General features: G+C 44.2%; 1 protein-coding gene across 2 annotated transcripts in view; it reads right to left on the reverse strand.

The window, feature by feature from the left end:
- The window catches only part of mle (dosage compensation regulator mle), a 148,529-nt gene that overhangs the window by 9,337 nt on the left and 123,639 nt on the right, over positions 1-15,553 (reverse strand). For both annotated transcript variants that reach the window (XM_075691152.1, XM_075691153.1), the window contains 2 exons: positions 9,742-9,912; positions 5,959-6,074 (listed from right to left, as the gene is read on the reverse strand). In XM_075691152.1, the coding sequence (XP_075547267.1) occupies positions 5,959-6,074; positions 9,742-9,912 (287 nt within the window). The remainder of the gene's footprint in view (positions 1-5,958; positions 6,075-9,741; positions 9,913-15,553) is intronic.

The raw sequence follows: 15,553 nt of genomic DNA on the forward strand, positions 1-15,553 counted from the left end.
GATTTCGGTATAGCGTTGAGCACACTGTCGACGATTTTGAGCAGCAATGAAGCTGTCACCAGTGCTGTCACACGTGGCGTAAAAGGCGACAGAAAGAAGCTGCGAGCCCTCGCTTTCGAAGCTGTAGAGAAGGTGGTGCTCAAGTGGTTTTTGGACGCAAGAGCAAGCGGCACTCCTGTGAGTGGGGCACTGTTGCAGAGCAAAGCGAGGGACTTTCGCGCGCATCATGGGGCACGCCGATTTTGTGGCGAGTGTCGGCTGGTGTAGTATTTCAAGGAGCGCCACATCATCATCGGCAGGGCTGTCAGAGGGGAAGCGCAGTCCACGGACCGCGAAGCTGCAGTGGCGTAGGTGGAGACAAATGTTGGACAGCTGCTAGAAAAATACAGTGCCAAGGATTCGTTCAACGCGGATGAGATAGCCCTCTTCTACAAGATACTGCCGCAAAAAACCTCGGCTCTCAAAGGTGAACGCTGCCAGGGCGGTAAGCAGAACAAGGTCCACGTAACCGTGTTGCTTTGTGCTAACATGGATGGATCGGAGAAGGTGCCGGCCCACGTGGTCAGCAAAAGTGCATTACCACAATGCTTCAAAGGCAAACGAAAGCTCCGAGTGAGTTATGTGTCCAACTGTAAGGTTTGGATGACGAGAGAAATTCTCACACAATGGCTGCAGAAGTGGGACAAGCGGTTGGGCAAGCTGAACCGGAAGATATTCCTCGTACTGGACAACTGCGCGGCCCACCACACTGTCACTGTGCTGAAAAACATTGAGCTATGCTTCTTGCTGGTAAACTGCACTGCAGTTGTGCAACTCCTCGACCAAGGAGTTATCATAAACTTTAAGTCGGGCTACAACAAGCATGACCGACCGGATTCTGCTCAATATGATCGACTTGTACATGGCGATCGAGATGCTACAGGCTGCTTGGATGGCTGTACTTGCAAGCACAATCACCAATTGCTTCTCGCATGCCTCACTTGACGTCAGCAGCGGCAGTTACAGCAAAGATCTCTGTGCTGCCGCCAATAAGGGTGCCGCGGTCGACCAAGCCCTAGTGTCATGGGATGCTCTCCTCGACGCCGGCGTTGTACCCGACTGAGACACCTTCTGCACGTACGTCAGTGCCGATGCTGACACGGTGACGACAGAAGAGCTAACAGAGGCGGAAATTGTGCGCGCGGTGACTGGGGTGCCTAATGACAACAGTGTCGAATGTATCGACGACAGCCCGGAGCCTAATATATTGGTGAACCCGACAAACTGACGCCCGCACAAGCACTGAATACGGCAGACCTGCTGCACCGCTTCTTTGGCGCTCACAATGACGGTGGGGACGGACTCGAAATAGCGGCTGCAGCTGAAAAAGCCATCATTCACCTGAAGAATACACGGCAAAAATCTCGCAAGGACTTTTTTTCTGCGAAGTGAGCCGCCAACTGGTGTGGTGTTGATCGATCAGTGATGAGCCGCTTGGCATCAATAAAGTAGCAATTCCTTGCTACTTTACTGCGACTTTATTCCTTGCTACATCATGCGATGGCCGTTTTCTTTTTCACATGGCAGGCTGCTACGAGATTTGGTGGCGAGTACATCCTCTCTTGCTTGCTAATTGTGGATAGAAATCGATAGAGGCTACAAAGAACTAATGGTTATAACGAAGTAGTTACTTCAACTTGGTTATAATGAGGTTTTACTGTATAACCAAAATTTTCAATGTGGCCTGGATGAACTGGAATTCATCTGCATGTGACCGCTGTACTGGCACCACTGTGATCGTCGATGCAGACTTCTATGTCTATGTCAGCAATAACGAAATCAGGAGTGTTCACGGCTATTTTTCTACATTGGCGGTGAAAGCACCACCATAGACTATGCGCTTATTCCGGCGTGATGCGTGTAATGTAGACCTTTGATACAATGTGGAGTTTCATCTCGGGATTGCTGACATTGCAATGGTTCACCTGGCAATGCTAAAGTCACATGTGATGAAGTAAACGGCAGAATTCGAGGCTTAAAAGATAGCAGACGACAGAGCAGCTGACAATGAGAGGATGACGAAACAGAAGCGAAGGTATCATGCAGTACAAGCAAAAAAGTGCTCGTGGCAGTGAGAGTGAACTCCAGTCAGACGAGAATGTTCAACTGCCACTGGGCCGGGTGGGCACAACCAGGCCCACAGAGACAGCTGAAACTGCATTTACACAAGATGTTCTGAAGATTGGGCACCTACGTACAGGACAAAGAGCGTATCGGGTCGAAGCAGTACGAGTTTACTACAGTCTTGCACTCAAGATTGCTGCTGCTTTCCATTCGAGACGGTGGCTGTATACAGTTCCTGCCCGTTCTGCTGTTCATTCCTCTTGCGTCAGCCATCACCCCATCAGAGACAGTTCTACCACACCTGGCACCACTAGCACCGTGCTCAGAAAACTTGCGAGACTGACTAGTATTATTTTAGAACCTTTCCTGTTTAAATGAGCTTTTCACATGTGTAATGTCTGTGTGCCGATTTAATATAATTTTTTGTGTTGTAATGAAATGCCTTGTGTTATTATTCACCTTCCCTGAGTCCCACACCTTGCAACATGCTGATCCTAACCTTCAAACCACATCACATCGCTGCTTGCCAGGAAGCGCAAGCAAGCCAAAAATTACAGTATATTGCCAACTACAGTCGACTCTCGTTACAACGGACCCTGATAATCTGACAGAAAATGTCCGTTTTATCCAAAACGCCTCACTTCCAAAACTTCCGTTGTGATGTCTAACAACATTATTGCAAAGTGTGAGTGACGAACATCCAAAGTAAAAAACAAGCAATAAAAGTTGGTTTCGCCTGAAAGGCGAAACATCGATTGCGATAACAAATTAAGCAAGCGCCGCAGCAGCAGTGAGCGAATTTATTTATTTATTTCATTACCATCAGGGCCACAGGGCATTACAGAGAGGAGTGGGTACATTCAAATGGAAAATGAAAATAAAAAAACAGCAGTTTGTATAGAACTAAAGAAAAAGAAAAGGTTACATCAATACAATAAAGAAAATTAACAATAGCACACTACATGGAGAAAAGAGAGGAAAATAAAAAAACCGCTGAGCATACAAAGCACAAAGAGATCTTATCAACAAGAAAGAATTGATCTTCGTGCTGTCTCGCTTCAACGAGAACTAAACATGGAAAGCACAGCGCATATGAAGCTACCATCACTGGGCGCACTTTGCCCACATCGCAGATTGCTTACAAGATACGGCACCCGCACAGGCGAGCGCTTTGTGCACATCGCAGATCCCTTTCAAGATACGGCAGCTGCACCATAAGCAGCAGCCGCCGGAGCAGAACCCCCGCCTCTCTTGCCTAAACCCCCCGCCCTGTGGCTCACGTGCGCGATATTGAGCCGCGATTGTCGACTGACCCTCGCAAGTCAGTTGTCAGCCTGTGTCGACACTGCAAAAGTAAGTTTGATACGCCCGATTTTCAAAAAAATTGCCGCTAATTTCATCTGATGTAGCCGATAGTCCCTTACAGCGCGGTTCGTTAAAAGCGAACTTTGTTGCATTAATAAAATAGGTAGAACAAACTAAGGCTGAAATGTGATCCGTTATACCCGAAAGTCTGTTGTATGTGGGTTCGTTGTAACGAGCGTAGACTGTACAAGGCAAAGCTTTTTTTCATAAGATGATCTTCCAAAGTTCGGGGCTCGACCTATAATCGGAGTCTACCTATATGCGGAATCAAAAGGTCGATTTATCTGTGGGATTGAAAGTAGTTTCGATCAAGCTGCTGTTATTATCGCACGCCGTGCACGAATAATTCTGCAATAGCTATTAGACACGATGCGAAAGCGGGCTGCTTAAAAAAAAAAGGAATTTATCTTACGATATGCCCTATAGTTTTGTTTTCATACGATAGAAGGGCTTTGTTGAGAAACCATGGGCATTCCACAGAAAAGCTGGTAGGTCCGTGTTGGCTGGCAACACTTCGCGGGGAACTAAATCACGTGACCAGTCATATGCACCTACAAGCGTCTTCACGTTTTTACACTTTTTGCATGCCTGTTTGCCATTTCTGCATTTCGCTTTGCCGGCAAACAGTGGTGTGCGCAATTTCTGGCGCTGCCCGACAGACGCCAAGATAACGGCGCCACCCTGGCAACAGTACAGCGCTGCTTTCAAGCGGCAAGTGATCCTCTAACCAGTCGGAAAACAATGCTGTAGCAGGGCACAAGTTCAATGCATCAGAAAAGTGCATGAGAGAATAAAGAAAACAAAGAAGCAAGATCTTTGCGTGCACTACTACACGGCGTTCCTTACACAGACCAAAGTTGGGACAATACCTCGCCGTTAAGGAGGCGGTTCAAAATCGGGTTCACAACCAGAGAAGCAAGAGCCTGAGTGTTTGCTACGCTGATACTGAAGCAAAAGCACATACTGTCGGGGAGGTTATGTGCATCCCACGAACAGAGTTCGAAGTATCCAAGAAATGGGTCACAAACTTCATGAAACAGAACGGCCTGAGCCTATGACAATGCACGACCATATGCCAAAGGTTGCCCGAAGCGTACAAAGAAAAACAGTGCGAGTTTCTATGCTACATCAGTGACCTGAGGGCAAAAAGTTCATTCCTGCTGCATCAAATTGGCGACACCGACCAGACTCCTGTTTGGTTCGACATGCATAGCAAGAGGACCATGTCCGGAAGAAGGGAGCACCAGGTTCGCCTGCTGACAATGGGTAACACGCACAACCACTTCACTGTCATGTGCTGTATGACCGACGGGCACAAGCTACCACCATTTCTTCTGCTCAAAAGGAAAACGATCCCAACGAAAGAAAAGTTTGCACCCAGAGTTATTGGGCGGATGAAGGAAAAGGTGTTTTTTAACGATGAAACTGTCCTCGAATGGTTTCGTACCATGTGGTGCAGGTGTCCGGGTGCACTGCTGAAGCCTCGCAGCATGCTCATCTCGGACTCTTTCCGCGGCCACATCAAGGATAGAGTGAAGAAAGTGGTAGTAGACTCTGGATGTGAGCTGGCCATCATGCCAGGCAGACTGACATCTATTCTTCAGCCACTGGACGTGGCACTGAATAACCCATTGAAAGACCGCATCAGCACATTCTACAATGAATCGCCTCAACAGGAAAACCAGAAGACACCGACAGGGCAGCTGAAGCGCGCTTCTTTGAGCAAAGTGGCGCAATGGGTCAATGATGTCAGGTATGAACTACCAACCTACATGGTCCGCGCGGACTTTTTCACGTGTGGCGTCTCGGTACTGCCGGCACCGCTTCCAACAGCTAGCGGCAGCAGTGGCTCACACTATGGCAATAAACGCAACTCTCTCAAGCGATGATGAGTCGTAAGCAATATCTCATGGACAAATGTTTCTTTGCATGACTTGCTCTTCTGAAAAACTTATTGGTGAGCTAGGGCCGCAGCTTGAGGCTGTGTTCGGAGTGAACTTTTTCTGCCTAGACGGAGTTACAAGTTGGGGGGGGGGGGGGGGGGAATCGACCTATAATCGGCATCAACTTATAATTGGCAATATACGGCAGCATTTTGGAATTAAAATTTTTTCTGTGCCACTAAGCAACATGTTTATAGTTTTGCAAGTTTCACGTCCACAAAATTCTGCGATAATAAAAATGTCTTTACATGCCCTATCAGTTTCCTTGTAGCAGGATTCATCTGTACATACAGGAAAACAAACAAAAGCAGAACGTTTCATCACTTCATCTTTTAACATTCTGGTAAAAACCTGTCATAACAGCAAAGAACCTACCACGCAACACCGAAAAGTGCTTAGACAAATTGCTTGTGTACTGCTTGTAGCACAACGACACAACTAATCAAAAACTAAAACATTGCAAGCTCATGCTAGCAATGTATAACTGCATGTAAATTAATATAGGCATGCGTAAACTCTGACAAAGGCAAACAGAATCAAGACTTACCAGCCGTCGACTTGGACCACACCATTCAGCAATTCCACTCTTTTGCAACCAAACAACAAGATATGTATGGGTGATATCATCGACATCTGCTTACAGGAGACTGCCCTTGTACGGATCTGCAATAAAATGAAAATATGTGCATAAAATTGATATGTCCTTTTAGTGTGGCTGGGCAAATATTTAAAAATGTTTAATATAGGATTGAATCTTAAGTTATTCGGTATTTGTCTTGGACCAAATTTCAGCATTCAGAATTTTAAAATTATTCAGAACGAACGAATATCTATTTGAAAATGTACAATCAACGGTTTCGGTGAGCGAGTCACATTGCCAGCGACCCAGCTCATAGCTAAGACAAGCCAAGAACCACTGGGTCACCATGCTGCCAATTGAAAGCTCTATTCTCATGAAGAAAAAAAAACTCGCGAAATGCATGTATAGTGAACAACGAAACTGAGCAAAAGTCTGCAAATAAAGGTTCTGTAAAAATTTACTTAATATTTAAGTAACTTTTCCTGGTTACCCCTATTAACTTTATGGCCGCAATACCACATTGCTGGTACAGGCACATTCCTTCACTTTTTTTTTTACTGAGGGTACAAAAAAATAAGCCATACTGCTAGCATTGTAAAGAAATGCTGAACTTATGTTCTTGCATGAAAATATCTGCATAACAGCACTGAAAATAATCTTGCCATCTATGCAAGTAAGGTGCTACCCCACCCACCTTTTTTAAAAAATATTTTCAACTTCTGCCTCTTCTGTCAAGGTTATATGCAAAGACAACAACTGTATTCACTTTGGGCCAAAAATTCATATTTGCATTAACTATTAACCTAATTATAGCAAATGCTGCCACACTTTTCTTCACCAAAATACAGTAGTACCTCGTTTGTACATTTTGGGAAAAAATACAAGAAAAAAAACATACTAACCAAACAGACATACGATCTGAAGTAGCTAAAAAATTTGACAGACCCAACTGTAGTTGCCATTTATGTAATGTGAAGCGCCACAGGAATTGTTACGGCACCAGACACCGACGCATGTCGAGCTGGTGGGGCACCAGGGGCACCAGACGTTTTTTGCTGTTTTCCTATTAAGCAGTGTTTTAAGGAGGCGATGGGAAACCTTAACAAAATCGAGCCGGTGGGTGATGCCGGATGACACCGTAGCAAAATGTGATGCTCACATCGTGCCGCCTGCAGCGGGGAACCACAGCACGTTTGGATTATCACCTACTAAAGTGTGCAGTACGCTTACAACGGCACTACGCCCCATGCGCTGTAAAACAGATAGGTGATGATGCTTATTGGAATAGGGTTGGTGGCGATAGCTGTGAATGCAATGTGCAACGACCCAGGGGGAGATTTCCTGGTACTGGAATAAGTAACTGAGTGCATGCCGGCGTTTTCACTTGAGATGGTCCGGCGAGCATTGGAGGGAAGTTGATGCGGTAGGTGGCTACTGTTCTGTATCGTGCATGCCTCGTGCCTTTTCTTCTTTACATGGGATCTAGTGGCCAGACACTAAGCCAACGGCACACTTTGAACGGCACCACATGCTGTGAAATAGATAGGGGAAGAAGGTGTTTATCGCAACAGGGTAGGTGGCGATGGCAGTGAATGCGGCGTGCGACGACCCGGGAAAAGATTTGCAGGTACTGGAATAAGAAACCAAGTGCACGCGTGTTTTCACGTGAGACAGGCTGGCGAGTATTGCAGTGAAGCTGCTGCGGAAGGTGGCTACTATTGTCGATCACGTGCACATTGCGCACTTGTTTACATGGAATCTAACAGCTGGAAAACGTATCATATGATCGCAGTTGGTGATGTACTGAAGATTGGTGCCAAAAGATTGTGTTTTCGTAACTCAATTGGATAATTTTTTGTGTTCTTGATCGCGAAAGTTGGCACCAGGAAATCGTACATAATGGGATCATATAAACGAGATTCTACTGTATGTGGTATACAAAGTACTAGTATTCAATCTATTTGATTAGAAATTATTCGACCAAATTACCTATTTACATTAGATTCGATCAGAACTTAGAAGAATTATGGGGTTTTACATGCCAAAACCACTTTCTGATTATGAGGCACACCGTAGTGGGGTACTCCAGAAATTTGGACCACCAGGGGTTCTTTAACATGCACGTAAGGCTTCTAGTTTTGCTACCAGCATAATAAAGAGGTAATTGGGGGAAAAAACTGTACAGTCACCGACCTGTAATTCAGGCACCGATAATTCAGACAGCTCTGCAGCACTGCCACTAACCGCATAGACAATGCAGAGGAACGACTGAAATTTTGGACACCTTACAGCGTGCTATGCAATAATACAAACTCTGACTGCAATACCATGTGCTAATTTCGCCACTAAGTCGAGCGAAAATAGAAATATTATTGTTTTGATATGCGACTCGCATACTTGTCAACCATGTCGCCTGTGCCTCCTTGAAATCGGAGCTAGTGAAGCCTGGTTGATCTAGTAGTCGCTGATGAAGATTTCATACAGCTGTAGCATGAAAATGGTGAGAGATACAAGCCACTATTTTGTAATTCTATCCGCTCAATTCTATGCCATCCATCGTTCATGGCCAGCTGATCCCATTGGTAATGTGTGCTGACCGTCACTTTGACCCCTGACGAAGCGGGAAAGACGTGAAAAGGAATAGCATGAAAGGCATTGCTGGAAAATCGGGGCCATGAGCTTTCTAGGCCAAAGGAAAGCGTATGTATGAACAGCAATCACTTTCGAAGTTGCTTTCATTTTCGCAATATTTCATGTGAATAGCACGCTAAAAAATACAGTAGACTTCCATTAACTCGACTCCAGTAAATTCAATTTTTCGATTACTTTGATCCTGACCTAAAGTCCCAGCCAGTGCCCATGCATTTCTACGGGCCTACACTTTCGTTATCGCAATCCTAAAATTGGCCTTTGACGGATAATTCAAACTTGCCAGTCAGCATGCACGCCTGTGACCCCTATCTTGATGCGACCCCTTTAGTTGCAGCATGTCTTGGTGGATCTTGGGGGACATATGCATTGAACACACATCATGTATCGCAAACACCTATTTTTGGTCTGCCATAGAAAGATTTTTAAGCAATAGCAGCAGCTCACAATGTCTGATTACGATATTTACCTAATTCTAATGCGCACCTTTATATTTCAAGAAAATTGGGCGGAAATTGCCTGCACTGCGAAATCACACAACCAAAACCGCTTTCGCGGCGTGCATATGCTTTACCGCACAACACTGCTGTATTGCGGTGAAGCTCACCTTAGAAAACAAGTTCGTTATTGTGAAATGTATATCAGATCCTTGCTCATTTTTCTTTCTAAGAAATCGAGCACACATTTGTTTTCTACTTTGCTTAGGAACAGTAATTTTATTTCCAGTTTAGTTTTCTACTTTGGGTGCATAAAAAGGGGGAGCGTGTTTGATTCAGGGCGTGTTGAAATCAGGCAAATGCTACAAATTGAATTCGACCCACCGAATAATTCAATCAATTTCGGCAGTCCCGTCAGGGTCAAAATAATGGAAGTCAACTGTACAAGCTAACAAAAGATATTTCCTATTTGAATTCCGGCAGCTCCTTCTCTTACATTTCACTTTCCCTATATTTCACCTTGCAGCAAGCCACAGCTTTGCATCACTGACATGTGCTAGAAGTTGCTTTATAAGTAGTCAGACCTTGCAGTGCTACCTCAAAATGGGTGCTCACAATTAACTTGCAAGAATGAGCCCATGCCTGCATTTTTACCAAAGCTCACCTTTTCACCGAAGACAAAAAATGGGCTTGGGAACTTGGATGCTGGCAGATTGGTGCAGTTGACTGAAGTCTTGTGGATGAGGGCTGACCTGTTGTCAGTAGTGAGCACTTTACGCTTTTCTTTGTGATAGCAAATGTTCGGGTAATGGCCAAGCACCAGCAGAGCCACCATCTGCAGCAAGCATAAATAAGTCAACAATGTGGCTTACTGTCACAACCAGAATGAATGCACATATAATAAGTGTTTTATTGAAGGGCCCCTCACCAGGTCTGGCCATTCTGAGCTGACAAGCGCAGACCATACAATGCGTGCTAACGATCGCGTCTGCAAAGTATTACATCGCTACGTGCCGTGGAAAGGTCTCAAATTTAAACCCAAACACCGTTTCCCCTTTCCCTCTGGCGATCGTGCTCCAAGCCAAACGGTGACGTACTTGGGTCCCTGTGCCTATGTCCTCATGTCCGCAGTATGACAACGCTCGTGGTGACACGTGATTTCGAGAATTATCCAAGGCAACATCTGTTATTTGTGTGATCTGTTGCTTGAATTGACAAATTGAAGGTTAGAGAAATAATTAAACACACAAAAAGAATGTCTACATGTTTTTTGTTTTACTTCCCACCAAACAAAGAGATGTACTTCCGCTTCGTCTGCTTGTTCCCATGGTCATGCAGTCATGTGCGCAGGTACCCAAACAATGCCATTTTCTACCGTGTTCAAGTGCGTGATCATGCTCTGCAATCCGCTTGTTCTGCCTCAGTATTCATGTAGCACTGAATTATACTGCTAGTCATATGTCCTTGCGCACAGTGTGCAAAATCGTGCACTGGGCGAAATGAGAATCACAAGAGGTCGCGCGCAACGCTGTCAGCGAAAGTGCGCAGCACCAGAGAAAAAAAAGGGGGAAAAAAGAAAAGAAAAAGCGAGGAGAAAGAAAATGAAGCCGGGGCCTGTGATGTCTGCGTCACACGATCCTCGAGGTCCGGTATGGGAGAACTCAGGGAAGGAATTTCGCTTGCGGAGGCTAGACAGGGCGAGTGGAGTGAGCGTCTCGCTTGGCAGTGGAGCCAGCCTGCTGAAATCATGGGTTCGCTGCATTAAAATATTCCTATCCCGGCTATTAGTTAGCCGACTTGAAAAATTTTTGTGGCGGAACGCTCCCTAGAGGACACGTAACTTCCAGCATATAACCAAAATTTGCTATGGGGCCTGGTGAGGGGCTTTTTAACAGGTGCCTCCGAGTATTAAAAATGGAGAATTTAAGGCAAATAGTTTTTGGATCAGAACTGGCACATTTGATAATTAATATAGTGGCTAACAAAATTTCACAACTGTTGCAGGGTACCAAATTTCTAGCAAGAGATTATGCTTTGAGTGCTTGCTTCCCTTAATAAAAAAGTTACAACATACATCCTAAAGTAATTATTTAAAAAATATAGTAATTGAATATTAACTGTAGAGGCATACGTCCCATAAGTATTAATGCCCACCACTGCTAAAACGTTTTGTCAGTAAAGATGGTCATTTTGTTTCAAATTCGCTATTTTTAATAATTTCACAAAGCCATCACAAATGCATGGTTTTATGAGCATATATGAGCCACGCTTATTCAGAATTCAAACTCAAAAGTGAAGTCACAATTAGTTGAAATCCTTAACAGCAAAACAGAAAAACACATCTGCCAGCAAAAAAAAAAAAAAAAACAATTGACAGGTCAGTTGCCATTGAGAAACGCTCATTTCTGGACCCTACTGGCTACCAAACATTTAAGCAATCTCAATAGGTCTGATGCAGAGCAATCACTGCAGCCACAGCACATTTCAATGCAGAAGTCTAAAACTCTGCATTATAAGTTACTTCAAAATGCAATTCTGGTGTGTGCATGCAAAGGCAGCAATACCTAATCATCATTTTAAAGCGTAACTCTATCTGCACTAAAAAATAGAATTGGTTACAACCTACAGCCAGACTTTAGAGAGATCAATCTGTGGTATAAAGGTGCAAAGAGAAGAATGTATTGTAACTGAAGCTCATGCAAACTGATATATACATAGCATAATTTGAAAACAGTTGACAGACTCATTGCAGGACAGATCCAAATTTTGTCATTTTCTACCACCTCAGTCGCTAATGAATTTGCATGCCTACACAGGCCGACATCCTATATTTTGAAATCTCAATTGACACTCGTATGCTGCATTTGCCGTCACCCACAATGTTTAGGGCGCACTAATTCTCATGTTAGATACGGAGGTTTTTGAAACCATTCATAACAGCAAAACTGCTTAGGCTTGTCACACCTCAGTAGATGATACAGTCGAAACCCATGATAACAAAATCCCGACCAAGGCAACGAAATTCTCACCGTAATGAAATATTTTCGGATCCCCGGTGAACGCCCATAGGAGTCAATGCATTTCATATCTCACAACAACAACAAAATTTTTTTTTTGACAGCAATCCCAGATTAACAAAATTTTCTGAAACGGCAGTTCGCATCTTATCTACTCACATAATGCTAACAGTGTCCAAAAACTGCTCAAATGCATTGGTTGTGCCCTTAAACAGCATAAACTACTGCTGCAGCGCACTTGCATGGTAGCTGCCATTTTTGTTTATGGAGAAAAGCAGTGGAGCAGTTGCACCTGACAACAGGTGACAGCAATGATAATGATGATTGTGATTTATCATTTGTAACGGGTGAGTATTGCACAGTGTCCTGACCGGAAATGTAACATACTTTTCTTTTTAAATAAAGAAAAGAGACAAACAGCTGAGGTGACCTCACAGTGGGAACATCTATATCCAGTGTGCCATTATGGAATGAACCAATGTGGAGCAGAACGCCTGCATCACAGAGTTTCCTACAATATACTAGAGGGAACTCTAGTGCTGCAATCGTTGAGCCACCATGGGAATGATTGGTAGTACTTACATGGCTTTGTCTGACCTTCGTGCTTGTAGATTCAGACGTTCTTGTGGCTTTGTTTATTATGCTTTATATGCCTTCATTGTCATAAATTTCAGAGCAATCTATATTCTTTGAAGTACAGAAGACGCGAACACGCACAATCACTACTAATCGCAACAACTGAGCTTGACCAAGGTGGCCAAATCGAAATGTGCCAAGTGTCTCAAGGCACTGGTTTTCCCGTGATAAATTCATAAGGGCGTTTCATATTGCTTGTCGATGAATGCGTCCATGACGTAATGGTTTCAATATCAGGCTTCTGTGCTAGAGGTTGTGTGTTCGAATTCTGCCGTCGGACAATTTTAATATGTATTTAACTATTTATCACGCAGTACATTGTTGAAAATGACAAGTTTACAAAGTCACGAAGCCATCTGAAGCCAGAAAGACAAAGTTTGGGCAAATCCATGTACTTCCCATAATTCCCATGCTGGCTCAACCGCTCCCATTGCAGCTACCGTAGACACTAGTGCCAGAGTTCCCTCTAGTAATTACTGTATGAAACTCTATGGCCCGCATTACAGTGAACTAGAAGGCTTTCTAGTGGCGTGACCGAAGCGTACTCCCCTTGCTTGCCCCTGTCCCCGCTTGTGGCGAAAGTAGTGGCGGCGCTGTCATCGCCCACTCTTCCCATTTAGTTTACTCTGCGGCATGGCCAGTGTGACTGTTTCCATGTCGTGTGCTTGTTTATCTTCGTGAAACGGCTAAAAAAGCAGCGTCTAAACCATTGTTACGCACCAGGTTGCACAACTGGATATGCGTGTGTGTAACAAAGTTGTACATTATCTCTTTTTAAAGCCCCGAAAGACGAAGAATGAAGACTTTGGAAACATAACCTCAATCGGCTTGACAAGCCGCTTGGCTTGACGTTAATTGCACTGTGCACGAGTTGCACATTGAACCACATTTTATTGCAAGAGACTATGTACACACAATTAATGGTGTTGAAGTTCGAATGCCAAGGGGGACGCAATGGTTGCCCCTAATGCAGTTCCAATGATTCTGCCCAACCTGCATGCATATTTAACACGAAAAACTCTGGCTCCGCAAAGCGGCATTAATTGCCATTAATTGCCTTAGCTATTACAACCTTGCCAAGAGCGTCATTGGATCAAACGTTCAAGAATAATTTGTAAGCTCGCTTTTGACAGTTGAAGACCAGACTGCTAGTTCGTACAAGCAGCAGTTGACTTGTTGCTTGTTGAGGGAGATCTTGAAGGCGCCGAAGGTTCGCTTGATAGCAGCTCTCTGACTGTACTGGACAACCCAGAAAATATTCACTGTAGTGACTCAAGACTTACTTATTATGCGGCAGGCTTTGTCGCAAGGAAGGGTGTACTGAAAAAGTGTAGTGCATGCATGAACCAGCTTCTGCTGCCTGCTTCAGATGGAAAGTGCTTAAATGCTGCCGTTTTCACGAAATCCTACGACTTCGCTGGTCTTCTCTGCCCTTCACTGAAGCTTTCAGAGTTTATCAGTGAACTTGAAGATATTTTCACTGGCTCTTTTAGCAAGAGTTAGCTACATTGAGACAATATGATGGATATATTGGCAGTCATCAACAGGAGCAGCATTGGTGATGTTGGTTGTGGTGAACATTGCAAGGTATAAACCGCGAAGTTGATCGTTTTTTTACGTCGTCACATGAATGCATTTCTACATCAAGGGTTTGAACAAGTCTGATGATGAGAAACGTAGTGCGCGGCAGCAACTGAAGTTAAGTCGATTATAAATGGCTGCAGTGCCATATAAATGGCTGCTGCCATTCTTGTGCCTATTATAACGCACTGTGTTAATTTTTGAATCAATGTGCCAATATGAAACTGTTTTTGAACAATGTGAATAAATAACATGTGCTTTTGTTCTCACGTCTGATGATCGCAAGCTGGGAGAAATGGGAAACAAGATGTATACAGTAAAGTGTTGTATTTCTTCCATGCTACTGGTAAACCTAACATAGAGTGAGCTCTCAAAACATTTGTGCAGTGTATTGGCAAAAGTAATTATGTATTCAAAACTAGTCTATCTTGTTGCGTCTGCAACAAGTTGTCATATCTGGGCAGCGGTGACTGCAACATAGCGGCAGATAAAAGCTGGCAGAGAAAGAGTGATCATGTAATTGCTGCCTACTCAGTATACATGGAAGTGAGCTGCAGTTTTTAACATGTGGACATGTAAATTTAAAGTGATACTAAGATTATTTTGATTAAATAGTGTTTTAAACGCCAGCACGGCCAGTTACGTGCACAGAACTACTGAAATAAAGGAATGGTACAGTGTGCATGTATTCAGTAATTTTGCACAGAGAACAGAAACGTGAGAAAAAAAATGGGTGTAAGGAAATATGATAGAATGTCTGATGGGTGCACCCATTCGTACGTGACGCACCTTCGAGCATGCTCAGATGATGATAGCGGTGCCGGTTATTCTAACAGCTCTATTTGCGTATAACACTGAAGTAATCAGCAAAGCTGTTTCAAATATACTTCAGGCACCTCCCATTACCGAGCGCATCTGTACGGGTACGCTTTCCTTACGAACAGCTGAACAACTATAGCTGACATAAAGTGAACTTGCTAAACCAGTGCACCCCCTTTTTGTTCCTAGCCTCGTACTGATACACAGGACACACCAACACTTCTTCGTTCCGTATGCGTATGTGGATTTTTTTTTTTTTTCCTTCCATAGTGCCTGCTAGAAAGTTTCTCGTAAGAAACCCCATTCAGTATAATGCTGCACCGATGCAGGCTGCAGTGCGGTTGGCGACATTTGTCAAGAGTGGTCGACGCCAGCGCCACCACATCATTCCACGCTGAAAGGCCCGCTCCCAGGAAGCCACTC

This window comes from Dermacentor variabilis, chromosome 1 (genome assembly GCF_050947875.1).
Source record: "Dermacentor variabilis isolate Ectoservices chromosome 1, ASM5094787v1, whole genome shotgun sequence".
Classification (NCBI taxonomy): domain Eukaryota; kingdom Metazoa; phylum Arthropoda; class Arachnida; order Ixodida; family Ixodidae; genus Dermacentor; species Dermacentor variabilis.